Consider the following 17,840-nt stretch of genomic DNA (forward strand, 5'->3'; position numbering starts at 1 on the left):
TATATCCGAAACTTAAGAATCACAGGCTCCTTTTGATCCAAATTCTTAATATTGGGGAGGGGGAGGGGAGTAAGCAGGCACTTTTTAACGCTCTGCTTCTCCCTCCCTCCTCCGTCAGCCCTGATTGGCTGGAGAGGCATGCCAACACGTTTGGCCTCGCCTCTCAGCAGGGCTTGGTTGCCCTGTGAATTTTAGCTCCGTCACAGCTACATCCGAAAAATATCCGAAACGTAAGAATCACAGGCTCCTTTTGATCCAAATTCTTAAAAATTTGGATCAAATTGGGTTGGAAGTGCTAAACATCCAAACTAGATCCGAATCAAGTGTATTTCCGCATCAGACGCACAAATCTACTATTTACCCCATGAAACAGAATTTATTTTGTCACTTATTTGGCAAGAGAACCCCAAAATGTCTAGATAATTGGATGACTCTCCATCCCCTCCAAAATCCGGGTATCCTTTGGGGGGCTCACCTGAGGACCCACAACTCCGGGAGGTCCAGGGGGTCCTGTCTTCCCTTGGAAACCCTGTGGAAAGACAAGATATTGTCATTTCGGATGCACGCAAAACGCTTCATTGTACCCTCTCGAATGATCCGGCTGACTTAACAAGCCGCTCTGGCGATAAGAGGGCTTATCATCGGGGAAGGAACGAGAGGAATCCCAGCGGACAACGCAAGAGGAGAGAGCGAGCTATCTGAATATTCGCAGGAGAGCAAACATGAAGGAGATTGGAGACGACATGATGCTTTCTGTTGGATGGGTGAAAGAAGCAAAGGGATCTGACGGGTTGTACTACGGCTCAGAGAAATGTTTTCCCTGGTGAGCGAGAAGGCAATTTTCGTGCCATCAATTCCCAATCATTGACATAAGGATATAAATCTTCTGTATTTCAATTTTGTGTCTTTCCTTCCCACCGAGTTTAGTTTTTTGTACAGTGAAATTTGTTACCTGAATATTTCATTTGCATCAAAATGCCACACACACATACACACACATACAGTGTTTGTATGTGTGTAGGTATGTGGCAGCTTTCTGATTGATTGCCACTTCCACAGGCCACTGAGACTCCCATGAATGATGGACTTGGATCAAACTTGGCACACCGATCCCCTATGGCTCACTTTATGTCCAGGTAATGTTTGGGGAAGGTTGGATGATTGGATTTGTAGTACCTTCACCCAATTCAGCTCCCACAGACCACTGTGACCCCCATGTATGACGGACCTGGACCAAACTTGGCACACAGATCCCCTATGGCCAATTTATGTTCAGGTAATATTTGGGGAAGGTTGGATTTGTAGTACCTTCACCCAATTCAGCTCCAACAGACCACTGCAACCCCCACAAATGATGGACCTGGACCAAACTTGGCACACAGACCCCTCATGGCCCACTTTATGACCAGGTATTGTTTGGGGAAGGTTGGACCCCGGATGAATGGATTTGTAGTATCTTCACCCAATTCAGCTCCAACAGACCACTGCGACCCCAGCGAATGACAGACCTGGACCAAACTTGGCACACAAACCTGCTCATGACCCACTGTACATACTAGTGTAGTTTGGGAGAAGAGTGACCATGGATGATGGGATTTGCAGTACCTTCAGTCACTTCTACTGCAACCCCCATCATGACGGATCTGGACCAAACTTGGTACGCAGACTCAACGTGGCCCACTTTATGTCAAGGTACTATTTGACATAGGTTGGAGCACGAATGATTGGATTTGTAGTACCTTCACCCAATTTAGCTCCCACAGACCACTGTGACCCCCCCCCCCACAAATGATGGACCGTGACCAAACTTGGCAGACACCTCCCCCCACATGACCCATTGTACATTCTGGGATGGTTTGGAGGAGGACTGACCATGGATGATGGTATTTGCAGTACCTTCAGTCACTTCTACTGTGACCTCCCCGCATGAGGGATCTGGACCAAACTTGGCACACAGACCCAACATGGCCCACTTTATGTCCAGGTACTGTTTGGAGAAGGTTGGAGCATGGATGATTGGATTTGTAGTACCTTCATCCAATTCAGCTCCCACAGACCACTGTGACCCCCACGAATGACGGACCTGGACCAAACTTGGCATACAGACACCTCCCCCCCCATGACCCATCGTACATCCTGGTGTGGTTTGGAGGAGGACTGACCATGGATGATGGTATTTGCAGTACTTTCAGTCACTTCCACTGCAACCCCCATGCATGACAGATCTGGACCAGACTTGGCACACAGACCCAACATGGCCCACTATTCATACAGATGGAGTTAGGGGGTGATTCCCTTGTTATATGGGAGTTGTGGTTCACCCTTATCCAGAGAGCCTTGAACCCAGCAGGATTTGCAGTACCTTCAGTTACCTCCACTGCGACCCTCACGTATGAGGGATCTGGACCAAACTTTGCACGCAGACCCAACATGGCCCACTGTTCATACGGATGGGGTTAGATGATTCCCTTGGCATATGGGAGTTGTGGTTCACCCTTATCCAGAGAGCCTTGAACCCAGCCAGATTTGCAGTACCTTCAGTTACCTCCACTGTGACCCTCACGCATGAGGGATCTGGACCAAACTTGGCACGCAGACCCAACATGGTCCACTGTTCATACAGATGGGTTAGGAGGTAATTCCCTTGGCATATGGGAGTTGTGGTTCACCCTTATCCAGAGAGCCTTGAACCTAGCATTGGATCTCGATCAAACTTGGCACACAGACCCAACATGGCCAACTGCACATGCAGGTTGAGTTTGGCCATGATTGACTTTGGCATATGGGAATTGTAGTTCACCCTTCTCCAAAGAGCACTGAACTCAGCCGATAAATAGCTCAGCCAACCAATGCCTGAGTTTTACAATGTTTTACAAGGTAGTTGATGGCTACAGTCCTGAACTGCAAAGTGAAGACCACCATTGGAAGATCTCACGATACTTACCGTTTCACCTCTCTGCCCAGGATGGCCTGGAAGCCCATCTTTTCCTGGTGGACCCTACAAAAAACAAACGGTTTTCGATCAGTTTTAGTTGGATTTTTAAAATCTGTTTTGGAAAGAGATTATAGCCAATACTATGTATAAAACAATAAATGATTAAATATTGAAAAATTATACTTACTGGAGGGCCTTTTGGTCCGGGAAATCCAGTAGGTCCTTGGGTCCCTGGAGGACCCTTGAAAGAAAAGAAAGAAGAGGTATTACACCATGCAACACAATTTTTCTGAAGTTTCTGAAGTATAACAACTACTTAGAATCATCGAGTTCAAAGAGACCTCATGGGCCATCCAGTCTAACCCTATTCTACCAAGAAGCCGGAAAATTGCATTGAAAGCACCCCCAACAGATGGCCATCTAGCCTCTGTTTAAAAGCCTCCAAAGAAGAACCCTCCAGCACACTCCAGAACAGAGAGTTCCACTGTTGAACAGCTCATATAGTCGATCTACTCACAATTGCATGTTTTTGAACTGCTAGGTTGGCAGAAGCTGGGCTAACAGCAGGAACTCACCCCGCTCCCCAGATTCAAACCTGTGACCTTTCGATCTGCAAGTTCAGCAGCTCAGTGGTTTAACCCACTGCTCTACCGGGGGTTCCTATTCAATGCCTTTAATACAATGAAACAACAATGACATACAAAGGTAAAGGCTTCCCCTTTCATTTCCAGCTTTCTGGAGGTTGGTGCTCAACTCTGATCACGGGGAAGTGCTCTTGTTCCATTTCCAATCCGAGGAGCCTGTTGTCCATAGACACCTCCTGGTCGTGTTGCCAGTATGATAACTTTTATTACCTTCCCACCAAAGCTGTACCTATTGAACTACTCACATTTGCATTTTTCGAACTGCTAGTTTGGCAGAAGCTGGGGCTAACAGGAGGTGCTCCCCCCGCTCCCCAGATTCAAACCTGTGACCTTTCGATCTGCAAGTTCAGCAGCTCAGTGGTTTAACCCACTGCGCTACCGGGGGCTCCTATTCAATGCTTTTAATATAATGAAGCAACAATGACATACAAAGGTAAAGGCTTCCCCTTTCATTTCTGGCTTTCTGGAGGTGGTGCTCAACTCTGGTCATGGGTTCCATTTCCAATCCAAGGAGCCTGTTGTCCGTAGACACCTCCTGGTCGTGTTGCTAGTATGATAGCTTTTATTACCTTCCCGCCGAAGCGGTACCTATTGAACTACTCACATTTGTATGATTTCGAACTGCTAGGTTGGCAGGAGCTGGGGCTAACAGCGGGAGATCACCCTGACCTGTCTCTTTGAACTGCCAACCTTTAGGTCAGCAGATTCAACAGTTCAATGGCTTAACCATAGAATCATAGAGTTGGAAGAGATCTCATGGGTCATCCAGTCCAACCCCCTGCCAAGAAGCAGGAATATTGCATTCAAATCACCCCTGACAGATGGCCATCCAGCCTCTGTTTAAAAGCTTCCAAAGAAGGAGCCTCCACCACACTCTAGGGCAGAGAGTTCCACTGCTGAACGGCTCTCACAGTCAGGAAGTTCTTCCTCATGTTCAGATGGAACCGCTGCCAATATCACTACCAAGAATGTCCCATGTTCAATGTTCAAGCCATATAGTTTCATCTTACCCTTTCTCCTGGTGGTCCCGGGGGGCCGTCACCACCAGAATTCCCCTAAAAAGGAAAAAGGAGGGGGAAAAAGAGAATATTAAAATAATACATTAGCAATATCCCTAAGGTGTTACCATCAACAAAAGCATATCTATGTCTGGGCATTTTCAGCTTTTGGATTTCAGAATTTTGGACATTCGTTTCTGCACAGAAAACGCTATCACTGGGGATCTTCCTTGAAACATTCAAAACACACTTATTTCCTGGTCAAAATATATATTGTTTTCTGTGTAGGGAACACTGTGTGCTGAATAAGCCCAGAAGTGCAAATAGACTTGAAAAATAGCACAGTTTTCACAAGTGGAAGAACATCTCGACTCATTGCTTCCTTTGGGAAGACAATTTGTGATGAACCACATCCTAAAATGGTAGTTAAGATGGCTGGCTTCAGGAAAGGCAAAAGCTGCACATCACAAGTGTTGAACCTGACTTGGCACATAGAAGACGGTTTTGAAAGGCAGCAGATTACACGAACTGTCTTCATAGACCTGTCAGGAGCCCACAACACTGTAAATTATCACCTTCTCCTGAGGAAAATGTATAATATCACAAAAGACTACAACCTCACCTGCTTCATAGGAAATTTGCTACAAAACAGGAGCTTTTTTGTTGAGTTCCAGGGCCAGAGAAGCAGATGGTGAAACAGAAGAATGGCCTGCCTCAAGGGAGCATTCTTGTTCCATCCATGTTGAACATTTACACAAATGACCAGCCATTGCCAGAAGGGACAGAGAGTTTCATCTATGCTGATGATAGTGTCATCACCACCCAATTTGGGAGCTTTGAAATAGTTGAACAGAAGCTCTCCAAAGCTTTAGGTGCCCTTACTGCCTCTCTGAAGCTTGCTCCATCAATGTTCAATATGTACAGACATTATCAGCCATTGCCAGAAGGGACAGAGAGTTTCATCTATGCTGACGATCGTGCCATCACCACTCAAGCAGGAAGCTTTGAAATGGTTGAACAGAAGCTCTCCGAAGCTTGCTCCAGCATAATGTTTAACATTTATACAAATGACCAGTCACTACCAGAAGGGACAGAGAGTTTCATCTATGTTGACAATCATGCCATCACCTCTCAAGTAGGAAGCTTTGAAATGGTTGAACAGAAGCTCTCTGAAGCTTGCTCCAGCAATGTTCAACATTTATACAAATGACGAGTCACTGCCAGAAGAGTGAAAGAGTTTCATCTATGTTGACAATCATGCCATCACCACTCAAGCAGGAAACTTTGAAATGGTTGAACAGAAGATCTCCAAAGCTTGCTCCATCAATGTTCAACATGTATAGAAATGACCAACCACTGCCAGAAGGGATGGAGTGTTTAATCTATGCTGATGATCGTGCCATAAGCGCCCAAGCAGGGAGCTTTGAAATGGTTGAACAGAAGCTCTCCAAAGCTTGCTCCAGCAATGTTCAGCATTTACACAAATGACCAGTCACTGCCAGAAGGGACAGAGAGTTTCATCTATGCTGACGATCATGCCATCACCACCCAAGCAGGGAATTTTGAAATGGTTGAACAGAAGCTCTCCAAAGCTTGCTCCAGCAATGTTCAACATTTACACAAATGACCAGTCACTGCCAGAAGAGTGAGAGAGTTTCATCTATGCTGATGATCATGCCATCACCACCCAAGCAGGGAATTTTGAAATGGTTGAACAGAAGCTCTCCGAAGCTTGCTCCAGCATAATGTTTAACATTTATACAAATGACCAGTCACTGCCAGAAAGGACAGAGAGTTTCATCTATGCTGACAATCGTGCCATCACCACCCAAGCAGAAAGCTCTCTGAAGCTTGCTCCAGCATAATATTCAACATTTACACAAATTACCAATCACTGCCACAAGGGACAGAGAGTTTCATCTATGCTGACGATCGTGCCATCACCACCCAAGCAGGGAGCTTTGAAATTGTTGAACAGAAGTTTTAGGGGCTCTTCCTACCTATTACAGGGAAATCCAGCTGATTCCTAATCCATCTAAAACACAGACATGTGCTTTTCAACTGAAGAACAGACAAGCATCTCGAGCTCTGAGGATTACCTGGGAAGGAAACCCACTGGAGAATTGCAGCACACCAACATACCTGGGAGTCACTTGCGACCGTGCTCTGACTTATAAGAAGCACTGCTTGACTATCAAGCAAAAAGTGGGTGCTAGAAATCTGCTACAAAACAGGAGCTTTTTTGTTGAGTTCCGGAGTCAGAGAAGTAGATGGTGAAAACAGAAGAACGGCCTGTCTAAGGGGAGTGTGTGCTTGCTCTATCAATATTTAACATTTACACAAATGACCAGCCACTGCCAGAAGGGACAGAGAGTTTCATCTATGCTGATAATCATACCATCACTGCTCAAGCATATCTAACCATACAGTGTGCTGGCTGGAGTTACTAGGAGTCGCACTCCTATCGTATTGGAAGAAACATGATTCCCATCCAGGATCCAAGCAGAAAATGGTGAATTCCTGCTTCTGTGTTTCACCCCTTTTGCACCATGAAAGGCTCGGATACGGCATTGGGAACAATGCTCAGCCGTAAATAACGACACACCGCCTCTTTCTCCCCCTTCCCGGTTACTTCTAAACAGCAACTGCAACCAAACCGTAGAGGAGGTGTGTCTGTTTTACAAGGGAGGATAAATATTGTGAGTGGATAATGACTCCTGCTGAGAGATTCATGCCGCCGCTGAGCCACTGTAATTAGCTAAAAGTCACAGCGATGGAAACCAGAACCGATAAAAACAAAAGACGAGAAGAAGGTTCTCTGAGATCTATAACTTCCAGATCTCAGGGGTTTCTTTAACCATTCTCAGAATGTGGGGTGGGGGGAGGACTCTCAAAGTGAGAGCACCACCTTGAAAATGTATATCTGTACTAGCTGTACCCGCCACGTGTTGCTGTGGCCAACCTTCCCTCCCTCTTTCTCTCCTTCCTTTCTCTCCTTCCTTCCTTCCTTCCTTCCCTCTTTTTCTTTCCCTTCTTCTTCTTTCCTTCTCTACCTGTTTCTTTTCTCACTTCCTTTGCTCTTTGGTTCCATCCTTCCTTGTCTCTTTCCTTCCTTCCTTCCCTCTCTCTTTCTTTCGTTCCTTCTCTCCTTCTTTCACTCTTTCACTTCTTTATTTCCTTCTCTCCTTCCTTCCTTCCGTCCTTCTCTACCTTTCTTTCTTTCCTTCTTTCTCTCCTTCCCTCCTTCTTTCCCTCTTTCTCTCCCTCTTTCTCTCCCTCCTTCTCTCTCTCCTTCTCTCCTTCCTTCCTTCTCTACCCTTCTTTCCTTCTTTCCCTCCTCCCTCTCCTTCTCTCCTTCCTTCCTTCCTTCCTTCCTTCCTTCCTTCCTTCCTTCCTTCCTTCCTTTTCTATCCTTCTTTCTTTCCTTCTTTCTCTCTTTCCCCTTCTTTCCCTCATTCTCTCCCTCTTTCTCTTCCTCCTTCTCTCCTTCCTTCTTTCTCTACCTTTCTTTCTTTCCTTCTTTCTCTCCTTCCCTTCCTTCTTTCCCTCTTTCTCTCCCTCTTTCTCTTCCTCCTTCTCTCCTTCCTTCCTTCTCTATCCTTCTTTCTTGCCTTCTTTCCCTCTTTCCCTCCTTCTCTCCCTCCTTCTCTCCCTCCTTCTCCCCCGACCTCCTTCCTTCCTTCCTTCCTTCCTTCCTTCCTTCCTTCCTTCTCTACCTTTCTTTCTTTCTGCTGCGTTTTCCAGTGTTTTTATGAGTGATGCTCACTCGTTGGCCTGAGAGGTGTCTTGTGTCCAAATTTGTTGTCAATTCATCCAGTGGGTTTTGAGTTATGTTAATCCCACAAACGAACATGACATTTTTATTTATAGAGATATGTTAGACTGGGGGGATTTCATTTGAACTGCATACGATGTACAACTGTGGTAAGTGTGTAAAGGTCCACTACTTCGAAGATGTCATTTGGTTTCACTCTTAGGATCTGGCACTGAGATTGCAGGGACAGTTCTGAACTGGCAAACTTAAGGTCATTCCAAAGGGAAACAACTGCACTTTGCGGAGGCCTAGAACAAAATTCGGAGATGGGGAACGTTCAAGACTTAGAATCCTAGAATCAGAGAGTTGGAAGAGACCTCATGGGCCATCCAGTCCATCCCCATTCTGCCAAGAAGCAGGAATATTGCATTCAAATCACCCCTGACAGATGGCCATCCAGCCTCTGTTTCAAAGCCTCCAAAGAAGGAGCCTCCACCACACTCCACCACAGAGAGTTCCACTGCTGAACAGCTCTCACAGTCATGTTCAGATGGAATCTCCTCTCTTGTAGTTTGAAGCCATTGTTTCGTGTCCTAGTCTCCAAGGAAGCAGAAAACAAGCTTGCTCCCTCCTCCTCCCTGTGGCTTCCTCTCACATATTTAGACATGGCTATCATATCCCCTCTCATCCTTCTCTTCTTCAGGCTAAACATGACCAGCTCCTTAAGCCACTCCTTATAGGGCTTGTTCTCCAGACCCTGGATCATTTGAGTCACCCTCCTCTGGACACATTCCAGCTTAGAGTCAATATCTCTCTTGAATTGTGGTGCCCAGAATTGGACACAATATTCCAGGTGTGGTCTAACCAAAGCAGAATAGAGCATGGGGAGCATGACTTCCCTAGATCTAGACACTATGTTTCTATTGATGCCAGCCAAAATCCCATTGGCTTTTTTTGTCACCACATCACATTGTTGGCTCATGTTTAACTTGCTTCCACATACCTTTGGTCCTGGTTTCCCGGTGATACCTCGCTGCCCACGTTCTCCTCGGGGACCCTGGAGAAGACGGATGTGGAAGGAAAGAAGCCATTATTAAGATAGAACAATCACAATTAAAGTCATCCAATCCGACTCTCTTCTGCCATGCGGGAAGACCCAATTTAAGCCCACCCAACAAACGACCATCCAGTCTCTCTTTAAAGATCTCCACCTCACTTCAAGGAAGTCTACTCCACTATCCAACAGCTCTGACCCTCAGGAGGCTTTTTCCTGATGCTCAGTTGGGATCCCGATTTCTGTAATTTGAACCTATTTATTTATTTATTTCGGGTATTTGTACCCCGCCCTTCTCAACCATTTAGGGCAGTGGTTCTCAACCTTGCTAACGTCGTGACCCCTTAATGCAGTTCCATTGTGGTGACCCCCAACCATAATATTGTTTTCGTTGCTATTTGATACCTGTCATTTTACTACTGTTATAAATCGTAATGTAAATATCCGATATGCAGGATGTATTTACATTCACTGGACTAAATTGAGCACAAATACCTAATATGCCCAAATGTGAATGCTAGTGGGGTTGGGGGGCGGGGTGGAGGATTGATTTTGTAATTTGGGAGTTGTAGTTGCTGGGATTTATAGTTCACTTATAATCAAAGAGCATTCTGAGCTCCACCAGTGATGGATTTAAACCGAACTTGGCACACAGAACTCCCATGACCAACAGAAAACACTGGAAGGGTTTGGTGAGCATTGAGTTTGGGAGTTGTAGTTCACCTATACCCAGAGGAGTGCTGTGGACTCATGCAATGTTGGATCTGGAATACTCAATATGCCCAAATGTGAACAAAGATGGAGTCTGGGGAAAATAGACCTTGACATTTGGTAGTTGTAGTTGTTGGGATTTATAGTTCACCTACAATCAAAGAGCATTCTGAACTCGACCAACAATAGAATTGGGTCAAACTTCCCACATAGAATCCCAATGACCAATAGAAAATACTATGTTTTCTGATGGTCTTTGGCAACCCCTTTGACATCCCTTCAGGGGTCCCGACCCCCAGGTTGAGAAACACTGATTTAGGGGGACTCAGGGTGGCTTCCAGTCGGCACATATTCAATGTCTACACATAATATCAAAATCAATAATTATCAATAGTTAAAACTTTAAATTAATACAATAAAGTCTACTAAAAAGGGGGCCAGTCTAGTGGCCGTCGTCCCGTCGAATTCTATAATTGTAGTCTCCATTACGCTTGTCTATAAACCATTTCCATAACTCACTACCTCTGAGGATGCTTTCCATAGATGCAGGCGAAACATCAGGAGAGAATGCCTCTAGAACATGGCCATACAGCCCGACAAAACCTACAACAACCCAATGATTCTGGCCATGAAAGCCTTCAACAATACATTTCCATAGCAATTGTTGTCATTATCATCGTCAAGTCTGCAAGATTACCCAAAGGCCTGGTCCCACATCCATGTTTTTAATTTTCTTCTAAAGGAGAGGAGGGATGAAGATGACCTAATTTCCATGGGGAACGAATTCCACAGGTGGGGGGCAAACACCGAGAAGGCCCTGTCCCTTGTTCCCGCCAACAGAGGCGGGGCCGAGAGCAGGTCCTCTCCAGAAGATCTTAAACTCCTAGGTGGGACGTAGAAGGAGATACATTCGGACAGGTACGCCGGGCCTATTGCTTCATGACCTTGTCTCTGGAGCTCCTAAATGTGACCCCCTTTCAAATACTTAAGCATGACTATCTTGCCTTCTCTCAACTTCTCTTCTCCAAGCTAAACATTCCTAGCTCCCTAAGATGTTTCTTAGAGGCTTCCAAACCTTTGACCATTTTTCCATCTTCTAGCTTGTCCACCTCCTCCTTGAATTGTGTTGCCCAGAACTGGACACAGGATTGACTTCCCTCAATCCAGACACAAAGGTCCTATTGATGAAGGCTGGAATCCCACTGGATTTTTCGTTGCTGCATCACACTGTTGACTCGTGTTCAGATCGTGGTCTGCTAAGACAACTAGATCCCTTTCACATGGACTGTTTTCAAGCCACCCAATAGCTGAGCATGTCATTCAAGGAGCAATTCTTCAACGACAAAAGAAATATAAGATCGCATACCGTGGGTCCTCGTTGCCCTCTTGGTCCTGGTTTTCCACCGGTGCCCTAGAATAAGGAAAAGGAGAAAGAGTGGAAAGGGGTGATTACTTCAGTGGTGTTTTTGAGGTCTCATGGTACCCCAATATTTGAAGGAGCACTTCATCCTATAGTCCGAAGGTCAACATGAGGGGTCTTTCTATTCACATATCTATCCCTCAACATTTTCTAAATGAAAATGGGGCCATGTTGAGACAATGTACTCGTCGATAATTTTGTTGCCAGAATTTACCTTGCACTCAACACTAGCCAGGAATCCAAAAATAGTAGTAAAACAGTTTATTGAGAAAAATACATAGGAAAAGGAAAAATCACCATAAGAAAGGCAAAATCCAATAGGCAATGAGAAAAAGCGTCAACAAGTAATGAGCCAAACCAAACACTCCAAAGGTAATAATCCAAACAGTCCAAATCCGTTCCAGAGAACAAGGTACAGGAAAACCAGAATCAAAACATGAACATAAATCCAGGAAAACAAGAATCAAAGCACAAACATGAATCCAAAAGCAAGACTATAGAAACTTCTTAAAACATGAATCCAAACTCCCAAGTTCTTAGACTCGAAACATGACCTGGAAACAAGGTTGGAGATCCTCACTGCTTTGCAGTGTTGCCTGATCTGAATTCTAAAGGGAACAATTCTCTGATTTGAAGTCCACAAGCCATGAAGTCGTGCCTGTGACCTTGACTACCTTTCCTATGAGATTTCTCACATTGCTGTTTCTCACGGAGTCTTTGTGACTTTGTCTGTGGCTTACTTCTTCCCTAAGATGAAGTCTGAAATTTCTACTGGTGTGTTTTCAGGTAAATTCACCCATCCAACTCCTTATCTGAGGTTGCTAAGAAACGAGTAGGCGAAAAGTCTTCACCAACCGGTGCATCTCCCCGTCTGCTGGACTCTGAGGAAATTTCACTTTCAAGCCCATTCTCACAGGCAGGATCTAATCTCCCTTCATTGAAAAACCCATCCAATCTCCCAAGCCCTGGAATAACAACCCCCTCATTGTCATCAGCTGGCTGAACCACACAAATCTAGTATCAATCTTAAGGGAAATGACAGGATAGGGAAGGCTGCCAATAGTGAAAAAAATGGCATTTTTCTTACCCTTGTGCCTTTCTCTCCGTTGGCTCCTGGAAAGCCTGGAAATCCAGTGGATCCCTAGATTGAAAAAAGGAAGAACAGAAAGGGGAGTCAACGAGAATGACCCATATTTCACACATTGCATCGTGAGACATCGGATCCAAGAAACCAAATTGTTTGAGAATTTCCCCACTTGATCCAAATAAATAAGGAAATGGCCTTTGGTCACTACTGACCAAAAGGTCATGAGTTCGAAGCCAGCCCGGGTCGGAGTGAGCTTCTGACCAAAATTGTGTATTTTGTTGTTGACCTTTGCAGCCCAAAAGACAGTTGCATCTGTCAAGTAGGAAATTTAGGTACCACTTATGTGGGGAGGCTAATTTAACTGATTTACAAGGCCATAAAAATCTCCAGGAAGTATGCAAAGAATAAGGAAGTACTTTATCAGTGTCACAAAAGGACAGTGAAGCAACAGCTCCCCTGGTGGCCAGAAGCTGGGATGTTAAATAGCCTCTGAATGTCTGTCTATATATGAATGTTTGCCATGCATATGTACATTGTAATCCGCCCTGAGTCCCCTGCAGGGTGAGAAGGGCGGAATATAAATACTGTAAATAAATAATGACAAAACCAAGGATCCCTCTTTGGGATCATTAAAAACATATTGTTTTAAGCTGTGGATGGTGGAATCCATGGATATCGAGGGCTGAAGGTATTAGTAATGTTTACATCGCATTTTTGGGTGTTACATTACGTTGGCACCTTCTTTGAGTCTTCTTCGATGCATTTCACCAAAATCAAATTTGCTTTTTGTATTTTGTTATATGTATTTCAATATCTCGGTTTAAACAAATGCAAATAAATAATTATTAAAATATTTGGGATGCCGGAGGCCATGGATGTCGAATCGATGGATAGGGAGGCCCGATTGGATTAGAACATTTCCCTCTTCTATTTTGGTACGTTATATTAGATTGGCGACTTCTTGCATCTCTTTTTTTATTGCGTCTCATCCTTGGTGGGGTGCCTTTACGGCTGAGCGACTCGACGCAGGTGTCACCCAGGTACGTGCCACCAAATCCGAGCGGTTGCTATTGGAAACGGCAGAGCATCTGTCAGAGAAGGAGGCAGGATCCAGAACAAACAGACTAATAAATTGAATTGGCAGAAGAGCCTTTGCCTTGAAGGTTGCCGAGCTGCGAGCGGACGGAAAGGCCCGCGAAGAAAGGTTACGCCAACGGAGGAGGGCAACGGGGAAGCCAAGCAGGCACCCGTGGCCGGAAAGGAGCTTTGGCGGTTAATTAGGCCCCTTGCTTCAAACGAGCCCATTTCTCTGAACATTAAACATGAATCATAAAAGCCAACAGCGGAGAATAACAATTGACAAGAGGAAGGAAATGTGGGAGGAAAATACCGCATTTCTTTGATTCTGAGACGCACTTTTTGCTTTATATAAACATCTCATAAAAGGCAGTGCACCTTAATATTGTGGATATAAATCTATAGAAATAAAATGTAATGTTGTGTGTGTGTATGTCTGTTGGTAGCACTGAAATTAGTGTATGTCTTACAATTGATGGCATTCTGAGCAAAATCAAAACAAGAGTGTCCTAATCAGGAAATATTTTGTGAAAAAGAGGAGGAAATATGGATAATGAACAAAAATTCACATTTACAAGTATTTTGAGCAAAAAACAGATAAGAGGAAATTTCTAGTATCCCTACCGGGAGAGAGGACAGTCTAGAATTAAAGTATTATTGTTGTTGTTGTTGTTGTTGTTATTATTATTATTATTATTATTATTATGGTGATGATTACACATAAAAAAGAAGGAAATATGGATAATTAATGAAAATTCACATTTTCAAGATTCTGAGCGAAAAACAGATGAGAGGAAATTTCTCTTATTCCTAGGGGGAGAGAGGACAGTCTAGAAATAAAGTATCATTATATGATGATGATGATGATGATTATTATTATTATTATGGTGATGATTACACATAAAAAGGAAATGTGGATAATTAATGAAAATTCACATTTTCAAGCATTTTACGCGAAAAATGGATGAGAGGAAATTTCTCTTATCTCTATTGGGAGAGAGGGCGGTCTAGAAATAAAGTATTATTATTCTTGTTATTGTGATGATTACACATAAAAAGAAGGAAATATGGATAATTAATGAAAATTCACATATTCAAGAATTTTGAGCAAAAAACAGATAAGAGGAATTTTCTCTTATCCGTACGGGAAGAGAGGGCGGTCTAGAAATAAAGTATTATTATTATTATTATTATTATTATTATTATTATTATTGTGATGATTACATACAAGAAAAGAAGGAAATATGGATAATTAATGAAAATTCACATTTTCAAGCATTTTGAGAGAAAAACAGATGAGAGGAAATTTCTCTTATCTCTATTGGGAGAGCGGGCGGTCTAGAAATAAATTATTATTATTATTATTATTATTATTATTATTGTTATTGCTGTGATGATTACACATAAAAAAGAAGGAAATATGGATAATTAATGAAAATTCACATTTTCAAGCATTTTGCGCGAAAAATGGATGAGAGGAAATTGCTCTTATCTCTATCGGGAGAGAGGGTAGTCAAAAATAAATAAATAAATAAATAAATAAATAATAATAATAATAATTGTGATGATTACACATAAAAAGAAGGAAATATGGATAATTAATGAAAATTCATGTATTCAAGAATTTTGAGCGAAAAACAGATAAGAAGAATTTTCTCTTATCCCTATGGGAAGAAAGGGAGGTCTAGAAATAAAGTATTATTATTACTATTATTATTATTACACATAAAAGAAGGAAATATGGATAATTAATGAAAATCCACATTTTCAAGAATTTTCAGCGAAAAACGGATAAGAGGAATTTTCTCTTATCTCTATCGGGAGAGAGGGCGGTCTAGAAATAAAGTATTATTATTATTATTATTATTATTATTATTGTGATGATTATATACAAGGAAAGAAGGTAATATGGATAATTAACAAAAAATCACATTTCTAGGGATTCTGAGTGAAAACCAGACAAGAGCGTCTTACTTAGGGAATTTCCTGTGATTTATTACAAAAAATAGTAGAAACGTTTGACAGCAACTCCAAAAATGAAAGCAGGGAGGTGGAGCCGGCGGGCGCCTTTCATCCTGAAAACTGGGCCATGGCTTTCGTAGCTCGGCCTCATTAGCTATTCTGCTTAATTAATTATCTAACAACTTGTACTGACAGCAATGTGGGATTTTTGAGGGGGGGGGGGATCTTTGGTGTTCTCCTTCCTCTTGGAAACGCAGAAGGAGGCATTCCTTGGCATCATCAAACACTTCCCTCCGAGCTGCAAGGGCGCCACGGCCCCGGACGCTTTGATTTCTGGTCCCCTCAGGGAGAACCTCTGCTTAATAATTCAGGAGCATGATCATGCAGCTTCGCACTAGAAGTTCTCAACTTGAAGGGCCCACTTATGATGAGCATGTTTACCCCGAGATTCCTCGAAATTTGCCAAGACAAGCAAAATCAATTTGACCTAGATTGCTAGATGTACGTGTTTGATTTCCTAGATTGTGAATTATTAGCGTTGAGTCTCACCAGCAGTAAATAAAGACAGCCCTCCACATTGGTGGTTTGACAATTTGTGGATTTGTGTAATATGTCCTCTCCAGGAGTCTCTAGGCCCTCTAAAGCAACTCCATAGAATCACCTTTGGAGATAAACCCAAGGGTCATCCAGTATAGTCAGCATCCTAGAAGAACATCTTTATAGGCATTTGATGCAATGATCAAAGTCTGGTGGAAGTTCACTCTGGAGGACCTTCATGATAGAAGTTGATCATAGCATCAATTTGGAGGGCCTCCATGGTGGAAGTTGACCATAGAATCATGCTGGAGGATTTCCACAGTGGAAGGTGACCATTGAATCACCCTGGAGGACCTCTATAATAGAACTTGACCATAGAATCATGCTGGAGGATTTCCATAGTGGAAGATGACCATAGAATCACTCCAGAGGACCTCTATGATGGAAGTTGACCACAGAATCATGCTGGAGGATTTCCACAGTGGAAGGTGACCATAGAATCACTCCAGAAGGCCTCTATGATGGAAGTTGACCATAGAATCATGCTGGAGGATTTCTACAGTGGAAGGTGACCACTGAATCACCCTGGAGGACCTCTATGATAGAACTTAACCATAGAATCATGCTAGAGGATTTCCACAGTGGAAAGTGCCCATAGAATCACTCCGGAGGGCCTCTATGATGGAAGTTGACCATAGAATCATGCTGGAGGATTTCCACAGTGGAAGGTGACCATAGAATCACCCTGGAGGACCTCTATGGTGGAACTTGACCATAGAATCATGCTGGAGGATTTCGACAGTGGAAGGTGACCATAGAATCACTCCAGAGGGCCTCTATGATGGAAGTTGACCATAGAATCATGCTGGAGGATTTCCACAGTGGAAGGTGACCATAGAATCACCCTGGAGGACCTCTATGATGGAACTTGACCATAGAATCATGCTGGAGGATTTCCACAGTGGAAGGTGAACATAGAATCACTCCAGAGGACCTCTATGATGGAAGTTGACCATAGAATCATGCTGGAGGATTTCCACAGTGTAAGGTGGCCATAGAATTACTCCGGAGGGCCTCTATGATGCAAGTTGACCATAGAAGCATGCCAGAGGATTTCCACAGTGGAAGGTGCCCATAGAATCACTCCGGAGGGCCTCTATGATGCAAGTTGACCATAGAAGCATGCCAGAGGATTTCCACAGTGGAAGGTGCCCATAGAATCACTCCGGAGGGCCTCTATGATGCAAGTTGACCATAGAAGCATGCCAGAGGATTTCCACAGTGGAAGGTGACCATAGAATCACCCTGGAGGACCTCCATGATGGAAGTTGACCATAGAATCATGCTGGAGGATTTCCACAGTGTAAGGTGGCCATAGAATTACTCCGGAGGGCCTCTATGATGCAAGTTGACCATAGAAGCATGCCAGAGGATTTCCACAGTGGAAGGTGCCCATAGAATCACTCCGGAGGGCCTCTATGATGCAAGTTGACCATAGAAGCATGCCAGAGGATTTCCACAGTGGAAGGTGCCCATAGAATCACTCCGGAGGGCCTCTATGATGCAAGTTGACCATAGAAGCATGCCAGAGGATTTCCACAGTGGAAGGTGACCATAGAATCACCCTGGAGGACCTCCATGATGGAAGTTGACCATAGAAT

At 43.7% G+C, this 17,840-nt stretch overlaps 1 protein-coding gene across 2 annotated transcripts in view; it reads right to left on the bottom strand.

The window, feature by feature from the left end:
• COL5A1 (collagen type V alpha 1 chain) overlaps window positions 1–17,840 on the bottom strand; it is a 224,990-nt gene that overhangs the window by 46,676 nt on the left and 160,474 nt on the right. For both annotated transcript variants that reach the window (XM_067471818.1, XM_067471817.1), the window contains exons 32-38: window positions 12,604–12,657; window positions 11,463–11,507; window positions 9,335–9,388; window positions 4,590–4,634; window positions 3,123–3,176; window positions 2,945–2,998; window positions 476–529 (exon numbers count right to left, since the gene is read on the bottom strand). In XM_067471818.1, the coding sequence (XP_067327919.1) occupies window positions 476–529; window positions 2,945–2,998; window positions 3,123–3,176; window positions 4,590–4,634; window positions 9,335–9,388; window positions 11,463–11,507; window positions 12,604–12,657 (360 nt within the window). The remainder of the gene's footprint in view (window positions 1–475; window positions 530–2,944; window positions 2,999–3,122; window positions 3,177–4,589; window positions 4,635–9,334; window positions 9,389–11,462; window positions 11,508–12,603; window positions 12,658–17,840) is intronic.

The sequence above is a fragment of the Anolis sagrei genome, chromosome 11, assembly GCF_037176765.1.
Source record: "Anolis sagrei isolate rAnoSag1 chromosome 11, rAnoSag1.mat, whole genome shotgun sequence".
NCBI lineage: Eukaryota > Metazoa > Chordata > Lepidosauria > Squamata > Dactyloidae > Anolis > Anolis sagrei.